This window comes from Adiantum capillus-veneris, chromosome 25, assembly GCF_014529385.1.
Source record: "Adiantum capillus-veneris isolate H3 chromosome 25, ASM1452938v2, whole genome shotgun sequence".
Lineage (NCBI taxonomy): Eukaryota > Viridiplantae > Streptophyta > Polypodiopsida > Polypodiales > Pteridaceae > Adiantum > Adiantum capillus-veneris.
In genome coordinates, this window is record NC_140955.1 from 14,120,420 (window position 1) to 14,135,156 (window position 14,737).

Below are 14,737 nucleotides of genomic sequence, written 5' to 3' on the forward strand. Positions count from 1 at the left end.
ATCCTCTTGTTTCAGCAAGATCGATTTAAAGAGCGGATATCATCAGATTCGAATTGCGCTAGGAGATGTCTGCAAGATAGCTTTTCGGATGACCTTCAGTTTATTCGAGTTTTTGGTGATGCCTTTTGGGCTTACCAATGCTCCGGCGACCTTTAACCGAATGATGGACAAGATTTTCATAGAGTACATATCTTTTTGGGGACACTTTCTTTGATGACATTATTGTCTTATCCAAGGATGAGGCAGAACATAGAGAACATCTGCTACAAGTCTTTAGAAATTACGAGATCACAAGTTGGTGATTAATGCGAAGAAGAGTGAATTTTTGCTACCAAAGATACACTTTTTGGGACACTGTCTCAGCAACAGGAGTACACATGGACCCAGCCAAGATAGAGACTATCCGTGATTGGCCCGATTTGAAGAATGCCCATGAAGTGAGAAGCTTCTTGGGCTTATGTTCTTACTATCGGCGGTTCATCAGAAAGTTTACAGAGGTTGCTTCCCCTTTGCATATCTTGACACAGAAAGGAGTCCCTTTCTCGTGGGACCCACAGAGGTGACTGCCTTTCAATCATTGAAAGAGAAATTGACTACAGGACCAGCTTTGACTTTGTCGGATTTGCAGAAGTCATTTGAAGTTTATTATGATGCTTGTGGTCGTAGTCTAGGTGCGGTCTTAATGCAAGAAGGCCATGTCATTGCCTACGAGAGTCGATTGTTCTCAAGGCCGGAATTGAGAGCACAAATATATGAGAAAGAGCTTTTGGCGGTTATCCATACTCTTACTCAGTGGCGACATTACCTACTCGGAGCCGATTTTACGATCTTCACAGATCACTAGAGTTTACGCTACTTCTTGTCACAAAAGCAGCTATCGGAAAAGCAGATGCGGTGGGCGAACATCTTGTCATAGTTTCACTTCAAGATTGTCCATGTGCAGGGACAGCAAAACTTGTGGCAGATGCTTTGTCTCGGAAGCCGTTGGTTCTGGCTATTTCCGCGATACACCATAGTAGGAGCTTTGAGGATATGGTCGAACAGTATGCCACAGATACAGATTTTGCAGATATTTTCACTCGGATATGGAATGGGGAGGTTGTAGCGGGATATTCCATTCGGGATGGCTACTTGATGAAGAAAACCATGTTGTGCGTTACACAGACGTTAAGGTAAAAGGTACTAACCGAATGCCACTGTCCACCTTTTATGGGTCACCGCGGCATTGCTACCACCTTGAAAGGTGTGGAGAGATACTTCTTTTGGCCGAGACTCGAGAAGGACGTGGACGATTTTGTACGCAGTTGCTTGGTATGCCAAAAGGTCAAGTTTGACAGACATAAAACGCAGGAATTGTTCGCCGATGCCTTTTTGGCAGTATTTGAGAACCAATTGCTTTTGGGGCAGTTTGCTTTAGAGTTTAATTGTTTTTGGGGCTCTGCTTTTGGCATCCCTTGTAAGAATAAAAGGGCCCAAGGGCCTCATTCTTCAGAGCATCTGGACGCAAAGTCTGAGAGCCGAGGACCCACGGGAGTTGTATTTTGATCACGCATTAATATAAAAGAAATACCGAAAAGGGCGCCAATCTTTGGGGCCAATCTCTCTTGGCACAGAACTATGTCAGGCCGTGTCACCCAGATTGAACTGTGATTTTAAAGTTGTGAAGTATTTTAACTAAATTCTCTCGTATTCGTGTCAGATTTCCGTCTTAGAGGTGACCAAGATTGTCACACATTAGCATGGTTATACGCATCCCTTCTCAAGCAGCAACAGAGCAGATGGGCAGAAAGACGAGGTATACGAGCAACACGACAGGCAGGTTTCAAGAGGGGTTTCTCTAATCTTGATCACATCTTGACTCTACGATCCATTACTGAGGAAAGCAGGTCACATGGAAAATGGATCTATTGTAGCTTTGTAGACTTCCGCAAAGCTTTTGATATAATACCCAGAGCTAGACTAACGCTATGACCGCACGTCATGGGAGTATCCTGTCACACGACAGACACCTCGTGCCAATAGGAAAGAACAGACTGAACAGACTTTTAGCACTTCAATAACAACTGAACTGAAAGAGAGAGACGACACAAGACACGGAGTGGGGGAATCCTACCCCAAAGAGTATTGGCCCTAAACCTTGGCGCCCCTTTCGGTATTTCATTATATTTCATCAAGACAGTACAAGCCGGCACTCCAGACTCTGCACCTTCTCCAGGAAGCATGCCAGAGAATGAGCCCTTAGCTCATATTTAAAGGCCCTTGGCCTAAAAAGCAATTTACAATAAAAAGCCTTTTAACTTAAACGCATATGGTCCAAAAGCAAAGCCAAAAAGCTGCCAACGTAAATCACGAAAATCCATACAGCCTGCCACGTCATCAACCAACACAAAACGCGGAAATCCGTACAACCTGCCACATCATCATGTCAGTGCAATTTTTGAAAATCTGCCACGTCATTAATTTTTGCGTGTGTGTGCAGGTCCTACTTTATTTTAATCCTTTGTCACTTGGGGCCCCATCGTATGGGGTCCCCATAAGTCGATAGGACTTTTTCTTCTGTTACTTGTTCTTCTTAGGGTTTAGGCCCCTCGGCCGATAGCTCCGTTCTTCAGTAGGTCGACACGTCAACAGTTTGTTACATCTCCCCTTCTTGAAAGAGAGTAATCGTCCTCGATTACAGCATATCTGCAAAACAACTCAAGTTAGCTCAAAAATTTCCGAGGGACAATCAGTTTGCTCTTTTTATTAAGGAGTTAGCTTCTCCTTTCGGTTGTTTTGATCGAGGCTATTTTGATCAAGGAGTTAGCTTCTCCTTTCGGTTGTTTTGATCAAGGAGTTACCTTCTCCTTTCTGCTCTTTTGATCGAGTTGGCTTCTCCTTTCGTCCAGATCGGAACTCTTGATATTCCGACGTAGTAAAACTAGCCATCACACCCAGACCGTACTGATCTTCCACGAGTGTCTTGATGCACTAAAATTACATACCCAAGCAATCTCATCCAATCAAGAATATCAGTAGTTGGCACATCACAATGCAACACAAATGCTCACATATGCATGTTACAAGACATAGAAACATAAAGTTGCCGATAAACACTCCTCCCACATAACCTAATAAGATCCGGGCCGAGAGATATTCAACGACTCCCTCATCACTCCTCTTGCATAACCTAAAAAGGTCCGGGCCGGGAGATACAGAGGCCTTTTACAACCAAACACCCCCTAGACCGCAACCTGCGTCGTTTGGAGGTGCTGAGAGTAACCACTGCTCAGACTTCTTAATACTCCTCCCGCATAACCATCCAGATCCGGGCCGAGAGTCACAACAACAATACTCTCCTCGTAAATAACCACAAGGGTCCGGGCCATTTGTAAAAACAACACTTTTCAATCATTCGATTCTCACTACTCCACTCGGGAGTAAAATCACCAATCATTGAAACCGGTATTAAAACCAGAGTCAAACATTTCAAATCGATACCAAGACAAGTTCAAAACAAATACAATCCATTTCAAACAAATTTCAAACAGGGTCACCAAACGAGTTCTCAAACAGATTTCAAACTTAAAAAGCAATCTCAACATCAATCGAGCTCGAAAAGTCGACCAACTTTCCATCCTAGAACCTGCACCAAAAATTACGGTTAGGTTCATTCCGTAAGGTCGTAGCCGAGCACAACATGGTCCATCAGCTCTTGGACAAACATTGTTTCTTTAGCGGCGATGGTAGTCCCAAGATAGCGATCGCACTGGACCTCCAAGGTCATCTGATCGTGAAAAGACATCTTCTGAGAGATGTAGAGAAATTTCAAGTTATAATCAGCTAGGGTTTCCATGGCAAGCATTTCAAGATACCCCACTCTACCAGAAGTTGCACTCTGAAGGAAGATATTAGAAACCATATAACTTCGGGCAAAATTTTCTTGAAAGCTTGCCAAGTCCTTGGAGTGTGTTGCTTGGTAGCCATAGACATCAACATCTGCATGGCACTGCCTCTGAGAAAAACAGCAGCTTGAAACAAATCTTGGAACCTTCTCTTGCAAGTGATCTTAATGGCTTATGCCCTGTAAGACATGAGCGGTGAAGACGGGAGCGCGCTCGATGCACGATGAAGTAAGGGTGGGAGTGGCTAATAGGTTCGGGTTGGAGGGCTCAAATAGAAATTCCAATAGCTCTGTCTGCTCTTTTGTAGAAACGGTATGCTTTCAAAAAAGCACACGACTGATGCTCCGATACCACTGTCACACGACGGACACCACGTGCCAATAGAAAAGAACAGACTGAACAGACTTTTAGCACTTCAATAACAAGTGAACTGAAAGAGAGAGATGACACGCGACACGGAGTGGGGGAATTCCACCCTAGAGAATATTGGCCCCAAACCTTGGCGCCCTTTCGTTATTTCATTATATTTCATCAAGACAGTACAAGCCAGTACTCCAAACTCTGCACCTTCTCCAGGAAGCATGCCAGAGAATGAGCCCTAACCTCATTTTTAAAGGCCCTTGGCCTAAAAAGCAATTTACAGTAAAAAGCCTTCAAACTTAAAAACATCTGGTCCAAAAGCAAAGCCAAAAAGCTGCCAACGTAAATCACGAAAATCCATACAACCTGCCACGTCATCAACCAACGCAAAACGCGGAAATCCGTACAGCCCACCACGTCATCATGTCAACGCAATTTTTGGAAATCTGCCACTTCATCAATTTTTACGTGTGTGTGTGCAGGGCCTGCTTTATTTTAATCCTTTGTCACTTGGGGGCCCATCGTACGGGGTCCCCATAAGTCGGTAGGAGTCAGGACTTCTTCTTCTGTTACTTGTTCTTCTTAGGGTTTAGGCCCCTGGACCGGTAGCTCCGTTCTTCAGTAGATCGACACGTCAGCAGTTTGTTACAATCCATAGAGCTCATTTGGGGGATTATGGCTTTATACAGATCAGTTGCAAGAAAGGTACGCACTCTCGAGTTCCGTACAACTGCCACGTCATCAGCTTCTACACAAAAGATTGTGTGTGCATGTGATCCTGCTTTATTTTAATGCCTTTAGGTCACTTGGGCTCCATCGGACGAGGTCCGATAAGTTAGCAAGAACTCCTCTTTAAAAATAGGGCCACTTGGCAAGACTTTGCAAGTTGGTAAAACTTCTTCTGCTTCGTATTCTTAGGGTTTGGACTCCTCGGTTGAGATCTGCAAGTTGGCTCCGTTCTTCAGTGGATTGACACATCAGCAAAAGGGACCATCGGCTGAGGCAGTTCTAGCACCACAAGGACGGGATATCGCCATTACACCGATCATAGGCAAACTTCGGTTGAACAGTAAAGAGGTATTTACGACAAGAGGACTTTTACATCATGCCTTTGGAGGGGTGACGTCCTTTTGGAAATCCCTTGGTTCCACAAAAACAGTGTAGTGGTTGACTACAGGGCGAGGAAAGCGACTTTGAAGAATGAGGAGGATAGAGATATACTACTTGATATAAAATTAAAGGGCAAACCCGTCCCACTTGTATCAGCTTCGGCCATTTCCAAATTAACGAAATCCAGTCTGTTTGTTTACTCGGTCTATTTACATAAGTTAGATGAAAATAAAACGTCAAATTTGTCCGACCTTAAGAAGGAACTACAAGACTTTCTGCAAGCTCAAGCTGATTGTTTTTCTGAAGGCTTACCAGGAGAGCTACCTCCCAAACATCCTCTTGGAGGTCATATCATTGATTTGATTCTCGACAATACGCCACCAAAGCGGCCACCTTACCGAGTTAGTAGACACCAAAACAAGGAAATTACGAACCAAGTGAAACAGCTTCTAGAGAAGGGTCTCAGCCCAATAAATCACCTTACTGTTTGCTAGGGTTGTTAGTCTTGAAGATAGATTTTGGAGAATGTGCATTGACTACAAAGCTCTCATCAAAATCACCATCAAGAACAAGTTTCCAATACCCAGGATCGATGATATACTAGAAAGACTACCGAGTTTGTCACAAACTGATGACGTGTCGAAGCCCTGAAGAATGGAGCCAACTTACAGATGCCGCCCGAGGGACCTAAACCCTAAGAAGAACAAGTAACAGAATAAGAAGTCCTACCAACTTATGGCGACCACGTCCGATGCGGCCCCAAGCGACAAAGGATTAAAATAAAGCAAGACACACACACACAAATCTGGAAATTGCATTGACATGATGACGTGGCAAAACTGTATGGATTTCCGCGTTTCACGTTGACAGTGCTGACGTGACAGATTTCCGCAAAACGCGCTGACAGTGCTGACGTGGCAATTGTATGGAATTCCGTGATTTACGCTGGCAGCTTTTTGGTATTACTTTTGGATCAGAAGCTTTTGAGTTTGAAGGCTTTTCATTTAAACTGCTTTTCATAGGCCAAGGGCCTTTAAATATGTGCTAAGGGCTCATTCTCTGGCATGCTTCCTGGAGAAGGTGCAGAGTCTCGAGTACCAGCTTATACGGTGTTGATGCAATATAAAGAAATATCGAAAGGGGCGCCAAGGTTTGGGGCCAATACTCTCTAGGGTAGAATTCCGCCACTTGGCACTCCGTGTCGTGTGTCGTGTGTCGTCTCTCTTTGAGTTCAGTTGTTATTGAAGTGCTAAAAGTATGTTCAGTCTGTTCTTTTCTATTGGCACGTGGTGCCCGTCTTGTGACAAAGTTCAACAGAATCGACCTGGAAAGTGGCTATCATCAGATCAAGAACGCTCCTGGAGATGTATACAAGGCTGTGTTCAGGACGTCTTTTGGATTGAAGGAGTATTTGGTGAAGCCTTTCATCTCACAAATGCTCTTGCAATGTTCAATAGGATCATAAACAAGATTTGAAGAATATACACGAAGTTAGAAGCTTTGAGACCATCTGCAATTGCAGCCTTCAAGACTCTCAAAGAAAAGTTAACAGCTAGTCCCGCATTGGTATTACCAAACTTGCAAAAACCGTTTGAAGTTTACCGTGATGCCTGTGGTCACACTCTTGGGACAGTCTTAATGCAGGAGAGCCACGTTATAGCTTATAAGAGGAGAATGTTTTTGCGCCCATAGCAGGTTGCAAAGATTTATGAGAAAGAGCTTTTGGCAGTTATCCATGCTCTTACTCAGTGGCGCCATTTTCTACTTAAAGCTGACTTTACAATGTTCACCAACCACCAGAGTTTGCGATACTTCTTGTCTCAGAAATAACTTTTGGACAAACAGATGTAGTGGGCAAACATTTTGTCACAATTTCACTTTCAAACCGTCCATGTTCAGGGACAAAAAAACTTGTTGACAGATGCATTGTCTCGCAAGCCACTAATTTCAGTTATTTTAGCAATTCACTATCAAAGCTTTGAGGATATGGTAGATCAGTACACCACAAATCCAAATTCTATAGACATCTTTAATCGGTTATAGATCGGGGAGGTAGTTGCAGGCTTTTCCCTAAAGAATGGCTACTTGATGCGGAAAACTATGTTGAGTGTTACGCAACCATTGCCGAATAAGGTTTTGACAAAGTGCCACTGTCCACCTTTTTCGGGCCATGACACCATCATGAAAGGTATGGAGCGGTACTTCTACTGGCGGAGGCTCATAAAGGATGTGAACGAGTTTGTTCCCAATTTAATGCCAAAAGGTCAAGTTTGACGAGCATAAGGCACCAAGCCTTCAACAACCTTTACCTATACCTAGCCGACTATGGGGAAGTATAGCAATAAACTTCATTTTTTATCTCCCAAAGACTCAAGTCTTCCCTGTAACAAAACCGACCACTGTAACGGAAATGGGCATCACGTGCCAACAAAAAAGAACAAACGGAACAACTTTAAGCACTTCAAATAACAGCTGAACAGAAAGAGATGCACGACACACAAGACAGGGTGTAGCGAAGTTCCACCCCAAGAGAGCACTCACCCAAACCTTAACGCCCCTTTTGGTATTTCTTTCTATTGCTTGACCTCGGTACAACGTCGATACTCCATCGCACCTCTACCCGAAGAGCGTGCCAGAGAGCCCTTGGCTCATACTCTAAGGCCATTGACCCTTCAAAAGCAGTTTACATGAAAAGCATAAAGTCTAAAAGCATTTGGCCCAAAAGCTGGCGCTGAAATTAGCCAGAGCAAATTACGGAAATCCATACAGGTGCCGCGTCAATAACCAGCAAGAATTGCCTCAATCCGTACAACATGTCAACGCAAATTGTCGGGCGTCCGTAGAGGTGCCACATCATCGTGTCTTACGCAAGAGAGTTGGACAGTGTATGTGTCCTGCTTTATTTTACTGTCTTTAGGTCCCTGGCCCCATCAGACGCGGTCCCATAAGTTGGTGGGAACTTTTTAAAAATTGCCCCACTCGGTGAGATTCTGTCAGTTGGTAAAACTTCTTCTGTTGTTGTTGCTGCTGCTTCTTCTTAGGTGCTGATTCGCAAAGTACAACAGCCAGGGAGCACCTCCTCTGCAATCTGAGCGGTAAAGAGCGCCAAAGAGGGCCCCCAAGGCTCATATTTAAAGGCCCAAAGCCTAAAAGCATCAAATATGAAAGTTGACCCTAAAAAAACACTTTCCTAAAATTTCGGGATTTTCCTAAAAATCAGCCATGAATTGCAGAACGTCCATACAGTTGTGCCACATCATCATATTTTGATGTGCAAAGTCTTCTAAGTGTGTTCTGCTTTATTTTTAATGCCTTTCTATCACTTGGGCCCCATCGGACGGGGTCCCGTAAGTTGGTGAGGACTCTTCTTTAAAGATAGGCCACTCGTCAAGACTTTGTAAGTGTCTTCTTCTTCTTCTTAGGGTTTTGGCCCCTTGGCCAGGATCTAAAGGTTGGGCTTCATTCTTCAGTGGCTTGACACGTAAGCAGTTTGTGACAAGAACTCCGAGCCTCGAGCAGAGGGTAGACAGTAGAAGCGAAGCCGTGAAGCGCCGAAGGTAGACTATAGAGAGGAGAGGCTTGAGCCTTGAGCAATGAGACTTGAGAGCTTGAGCCTTGAGAGACTCTAAAGGGTGGCTTATATAGCCTCCTCCAAAAAAGAGCTGTTGGGCTGCCAGCAGACCATTTGAATGATGCATTGCATCGATGTAGCCATCAGTACATCCACCAAAAAACATCTCCAAGACATCTCTAGTTGCCAAAATTTTCAAAGAATCAACGACAGTCAAAAGAGCATACAAACCATCAGAAAATCAGGGATAAACCTGTGAAACAGCTGTAGCGGCGCAAGATCCCACCATTATCCACACCCAAACTCTGCCTAAGGGGGCAGAAAACACTGCCATACAGCAACAAACAGCACGCTCCCACGTCCAGGATTGTCCAAAAACAAGTTGCGCAGCCTTAGCAAGGAATTGAAACGAAAAGTACCCAGCAAAAAACAGCAACCCACGCACGCAGAGCCGCTTAGAGCACAGAATAGAAGTGTCCTCAAGGGAAAGAGTGATGATGAAAAAGAGTAGATCTCAGCCTGCCAGCAAAGACCCGCTAGAAGGAGACTCCTCTAATCAGTAAAACCTTGTGGGAAAAGAGTAGACGAGAGGATGTCTCTAAAAAGTGGTTAACGACGCAACAGATGGCACATTTGGTGTTCTCAACACTCTCACAGCAAGAGATCTTCAAGGTCTCATCACAACTCTCTTTTGTCTTGAGGGTGACACGGCTCTCACAATATAAATGCCTAATAAAAGGTACTTTTCTTGATTGTGCATGAGCCTTGAGTTGATGCACAAATCATGCGCCACGACATAACTACGAAAGAGCCCCAGCGCCAATTTGTTCTAGGATTTTATGCAAAGAACCAAACTCCCACCAAAGAATTCTAAAGAAGTTGCTCAAGCACAATCTGCCCGAAGGCAAGTATAGTCAAAGCACAATAGCAGAACTTAAGCTTTTTGCACTTACCTTGAAAACATTGTATGCAAACACATATACACAGACGAATCCAGGATAAGCCCAGATTCACCTTTAAAGGACAGTGAACATGGTAGTCATCCACAAGACAATATAACCATCAGCTCCATCATGCATAGTGTTGAATAACTACAACTACATCCCCACTAATGTCATACAAATGTAAAGTCTGCATGTCCGCTATACGATTAAAAAGTATACCCAGATGAATCCAGGATAAGCCCAGATTCACCTTGAAAGTAAAGTGCAATGTATAGACTCATGGTAGTTGTCCATAAGACAATATAACCATCAGCTCCATCATGTATAGTATTGGCTAGCCGCTACTTACTATGACATCCCCACTAACGTCGTCAATGCCTGATAGTGGGTGTAGAACTAGGTACTAATATATGCTCCCATACCCCCACACCACACACACACACGAGCATACATGGATACAAAGATACAACCCAAACCTTCTAAGTTCTTGACGCCATCCATCTATTGAAGAATCAGACGGTACAAGGAGCAGATGCAACAACAAAGGCAGCTAAAATTATATATCCCATCTATGATTTACGAACAGAAGTAAAGAAAGGCATATCCAAAGTCATCAAAGCACACTAATAACCCACCAATATTTCATCCTCAATACTTTGCAACCTACATCAATACCATAAAAAATGAGCGCCCATACATGAAGAGGGCGAAAAAGATACAACAGGTAACTTCAGATAGAATGCCAAGAACACATGCGGATTACACCAAGAGAATCAATACTATCATCTAATAGTCATAAAAACGAGAAATTCAGCACCGTCAACAATTCCAAGTACACAATATTGCATCTTCATTAATAAACGAAGGGCCAAATTTGGAAAAGAAGATGATACTCTTTGAACCCCCTTGGACGTATTGCAATGAGAGTCGAACATTTAATTAAAGAAGCAAATCATATAATACTCCTATTTATGGCCTCAAACTATTCCAGAATCTTTGATAAGTGTTCATAAAGCCGTCTAGGCTTTAACGTTTGTGACATCCAAAGCTTGATGTCTCTTAAACTTGCAGAAAGTAGTGTGATGATAGATTAATAACAATCAGTAAACTTTGGCCTTGTTTCATCTCACGATGCAAATGTGAGTAGTGCTTGGGGACAGGGGACACATAGATGGAAAATAAACTCCTATTAGACGAGACAATATACTAGGCCTTGAAACAAGACGTGACAAGATGAGTGCTTGACAAGTAACTGGACACAAGCAATGCCCTTGCAATCAAGACCCATGTGGAGGCTAAAAATAGAAGCGTAGATCGCACACATCATAACATCCAGGTTATTTACAAATACTCGCATAAAAGCTAAAAAAACAAAAACTTCTGTGTGTGCTCTGCATAAATGTGCCCGCATGCATACATGTATACACGTGTAAATATTATAAAAGGGCAGGGTAAGTACTTCCATAATTTCCTTCTTTTACTAAGACACTTCATTTTTCTTTTAAAGCAAGTTACCTTTGCTTCATTGTTTTCCGAAAGTTATATACAGTTATCCATTGAGTTGCTGGCATGCCAAGACGAATCTTCTTTCTAGGTTGATCGTCTTCAGCTGCCTCCAGTGGCAATCTGCTACGCTTTTGACCGGCCTGTAATACAGATAATGTCTTGATTGCGTAGTGGAGAAATAAACAAGACCACTATTACACTAAGTAGAGGACCCTACGCACCTTCTGGGCACCATCTGTTAATATTGGTCTGATAGCCGGGTTTGGACTAATGACAGCATCAAAGATGCTGATTAATCGAGCATAATCAGGTTCTTCGTCAAACTTCATATTTACTACGGTGTCTAGGAACAACTTGAAAGGAGCAGGGCAAAGACAGCAAAGAGCCTCTGAAGATGTTGCCATTTTCTTCTTGCAAACCTGGAACCCCTTGTTCTCTCCCTGTCAGAGGAATAAAATTTGCCATGACACTTTTTCTTGGTTAACTTTTACAGTCAAGGCCAAACAGTGACAAAAATAGAACCTGAAATCCTTGCCAAGGAAGCCGTCCGCGCAGCAAAAATACTAATGTATATGCCAAAGACTCAAGGTCATCTCTTCGGCTGCCAGTGCGACCAAGATGAGCATGGACACTTGCATATCTCACGGTTCCCCTGCACCAATGCACAAACTACATAAGACTTTCATTCCTCTAAGCACCACACATGACTGCAAAGTCCTCTAAGAATAAAGCGAAGCCAACCTAAAAACGTCTGGCCTTTGGTCATAATCGATGTGTCTTCCAGTTGAAGTATCCCTCCATTTGGACGCTGAAATAACGATCAAAGTTGAGCTTCCAAGGAACATGACCAAACAGTTCATGCAAATTGGGCATCATTTACCAAGTCCGAGGTCTACAAGGAACAGCTTCTTTTCGTCTGGTGAACCAGGATGCCCAAGCAGAAAGTTTTCGGGCTTTACGTCTCCATGAACATAACTGCAAGGTCATGAAACTGAGTTCCAAACCCCCTTGTAGCATATCAGATAAATAAAGCAAGAGGTAAATATACCCCTTTGCATGCATTTTTTCCAAAATTGAGAGAGATTCAACAGCAATGCAGGCTACCATCTCTGTTGACATTCTGCACATAGCAAATAACATATGCCATAATAAAATGTACATTGTAAAACCATTAATGCAAAGAGAGTTTGACACATGCGATTGATTCAACGAGATCGATAATAAAATGTACATTGTAAAACAGTTAATGCAAAGAGAGTTTGACACATACGACTGATTCGACGAGTTCCATACATCCCACAAACTTGGTCCCAGCATGTCCATAACCTGCAGACAATGACATGTTGACCACACTATAGGGACAACCAAACCCATAGTCCTTTGGGAACTTAAACAATAAAACTTACCATTATGTAGAATTCACCTTGACGGCCCTTATAATGCACGTGAGGAACACCATAGCAGCCATTTAGAGCACTATCAAACATCATGGTAAATGACATTTATAAGAAGAATCATCGTCAAACCAGAGGCTATGAACCTTACAGACTAAAAAGCCGTACTTGTAGACTTGCCACTCATAGGGTGGACCACTATTGCAGCCTTTGCTGTTGCGATGCTCAAACTTGAGAGCAACCTGCCCCAGGTAAATTTTCGCGATGTTTGTGAATACTTGCATACTTATAATTGTTTAATGCAAAATTGGACGAACCAAACAATGCATGTGACACAAAATTGAGCAGTTTAAAACACATGCATCGTGAGCATGTCATAGTTCACACAAAATGCAGGCATATCAAAACTATGTATGTGAATGGCCAGGTGTCTACAACTTTTGCTCAGTGGCAGATTATATAAGTAAATGATCACAGGGGTTATGGTAAGAGATAATTTCCCCACCATTACAACCACGTGCAATAAGATGGAGCATTGAATGTTAGTGAGACGCTGACATGGTGGTAGTAGCACTGAGAACAAAATGGAAAAGGATGTTCGGGAAGGGAATAGCCAAAAGCTAGTCACATCATACTATGAACAAGCAACATAGCAGCACCCTAACCAGAAAATATGTATACAATATGCAAGTCTCAATACATGTCAGAAAGCATAAAATATGTCAATTAGGAAAAACAACCCTACCTCGGCTGCATGAGGACCAGACCGCTCTGACACACTTCGTATTCGGCGGCCTACATAGACTTGTCCAAAACCACCTTTTCCAAGCTTTCGATCAAGTCTATACACGGGAGAGTTGCCTACTTGCACCTGCAAATACAGCCTCGAGAGAAGAGGCATCAGAGAGGCAAATGCTACATGATATGCACAGTGTTCCACAAATAAAACTGTAAAAACACCCAGAATGCATGCTAAAATGAATGAAAGATCTGCCTACACATTTGTGCCTGCTCATTGAGTTCAAGTTGATGTTAGATGGAAGGAAAAAAATACCCTTTCTGGTATAGGAGTGGAACTGCCTTCGTCCTCTGCTACAGGTCGTCTGTCAGCATTATTGTTTCCAGCACTCTCTTCTTCCATGTTATGTGATGACCGAGAATGTGCACTTTGGTCTGCAAATGGAACTGAATCTTGGAAGGAACGCAGCCCCTGTTTGAGTCCCAGGAGACCCCAACAGGGCTCAGGAAGCAAGCAGGACGTAAATCCTTGCAGAGCAACGCGAGAAGGCGATCCTCTCAATCATGGATGATTTTAAAACGCGATGAAGGTCACAAAGATTGATCCAGGACGTAATGCGATGGTGAAAGAGGCGAGTATGCCAAGAAGGCAGGGGCAGCTATGTCGCACTCACCTACTTCGATGATGAACAGGGATGGTAGTTTGATGAAGAGGAGGTTGATCTTGCAAAGAAGCACGGACGGGCGATCTATGAGAAGAAAGGGGAAGGATCGCAGCAAAGCAAAGATGGCGATGAGGGGACAGTACCTGACAATGGAGTAACAGGCGATGGAGACGATGAGGAAGACGAGGAAGACGGTGTATATGAGGGTGGTGGCTCTTTTGGTGGTGGTGATGGTGACCGTGATGATGGTTCTTATCCTTGACGAGCCTGTTGGATACCATAGCCAAGGCCAACTCCAAAGCTCAGCAGAGGGTCGGCGATGGCGGAGAATCGTAGAAGGGTTACTGCATTTTACCACCAACACCCAAAGCAGATTGAAGAGGTGAAGGTGTAGGAGCAGTATATAGGCATTTGTGAGCAAAGCACCCATACACGCACATTTTCTTTTCTTTATTTATTTGATGCAACAATTAATCTACATGTCTCGAATCCCATACATACAATTTCCTCTACTTAGGGCTACACATGTTGCTTTACAACGGTGCCCGAAATTGAGATATTGAAT

General features: G+C 43.3%; 1 protein-coding gene across 1 annotated transcript in view; it reads right to left on the bottom strand.

The window, feature by feature from the left end:
* The window catches only part of LOC147424442 (casein kinase 1-like protein HD16), a 56,014-nt gene extending 41,562 nt beyond the window's left edge, over window positions 1-14,452 (bottom strand). The window contains exons 1-11 of the mRNA XM_086499375.1: window positions 13,824-14,452; window positions 13,515-13,640; window positions 12,938-13,011; window positions 12,782-12,851; window positions 12,646-12,701; window positions 12,424-12,495; window positions 12,256-12,350; window positions 12,117-12,183; window positions 11,898-12,027; window positions 11,597-11,815; window positions 11,385-11,515 (exon numbers count right to left, since the gene is read on the bottom strand). Coding sequence (XP_086355501.1) covers window positions 11,385-11,515; window positions 11,597-11,815; window positions 11,898-12,027; window positions 12,117-12,183; window positions 12,256-12,350; window positions 12,424-12,495; window positions 12,646-12,701; window positions 12,782-12,851; window positions 12,938-13,011; window positions 13,515-13,640; window positions 13,824-13,910 — 1,127 coding nt within the window. The 5' untranslated portion in view covers window positions 13,911-14,452. The remainder of the gene's footprint in view (window positions 1-11,384; window positions 11,516-11,596; window positions 11,816-11,897; window positions 12,028-12,116; window positions 12,184-12,255; window positions 12,351-12,423; window positions 12,496-12,645; window positions 12,702-12,781; window positions 12,852-12,937; window positions 13,012-13,514; window positions 13,641-13,823) is intronic.
* Window positions 14,453-14,737: the final 285 nt, after the last annotated feature.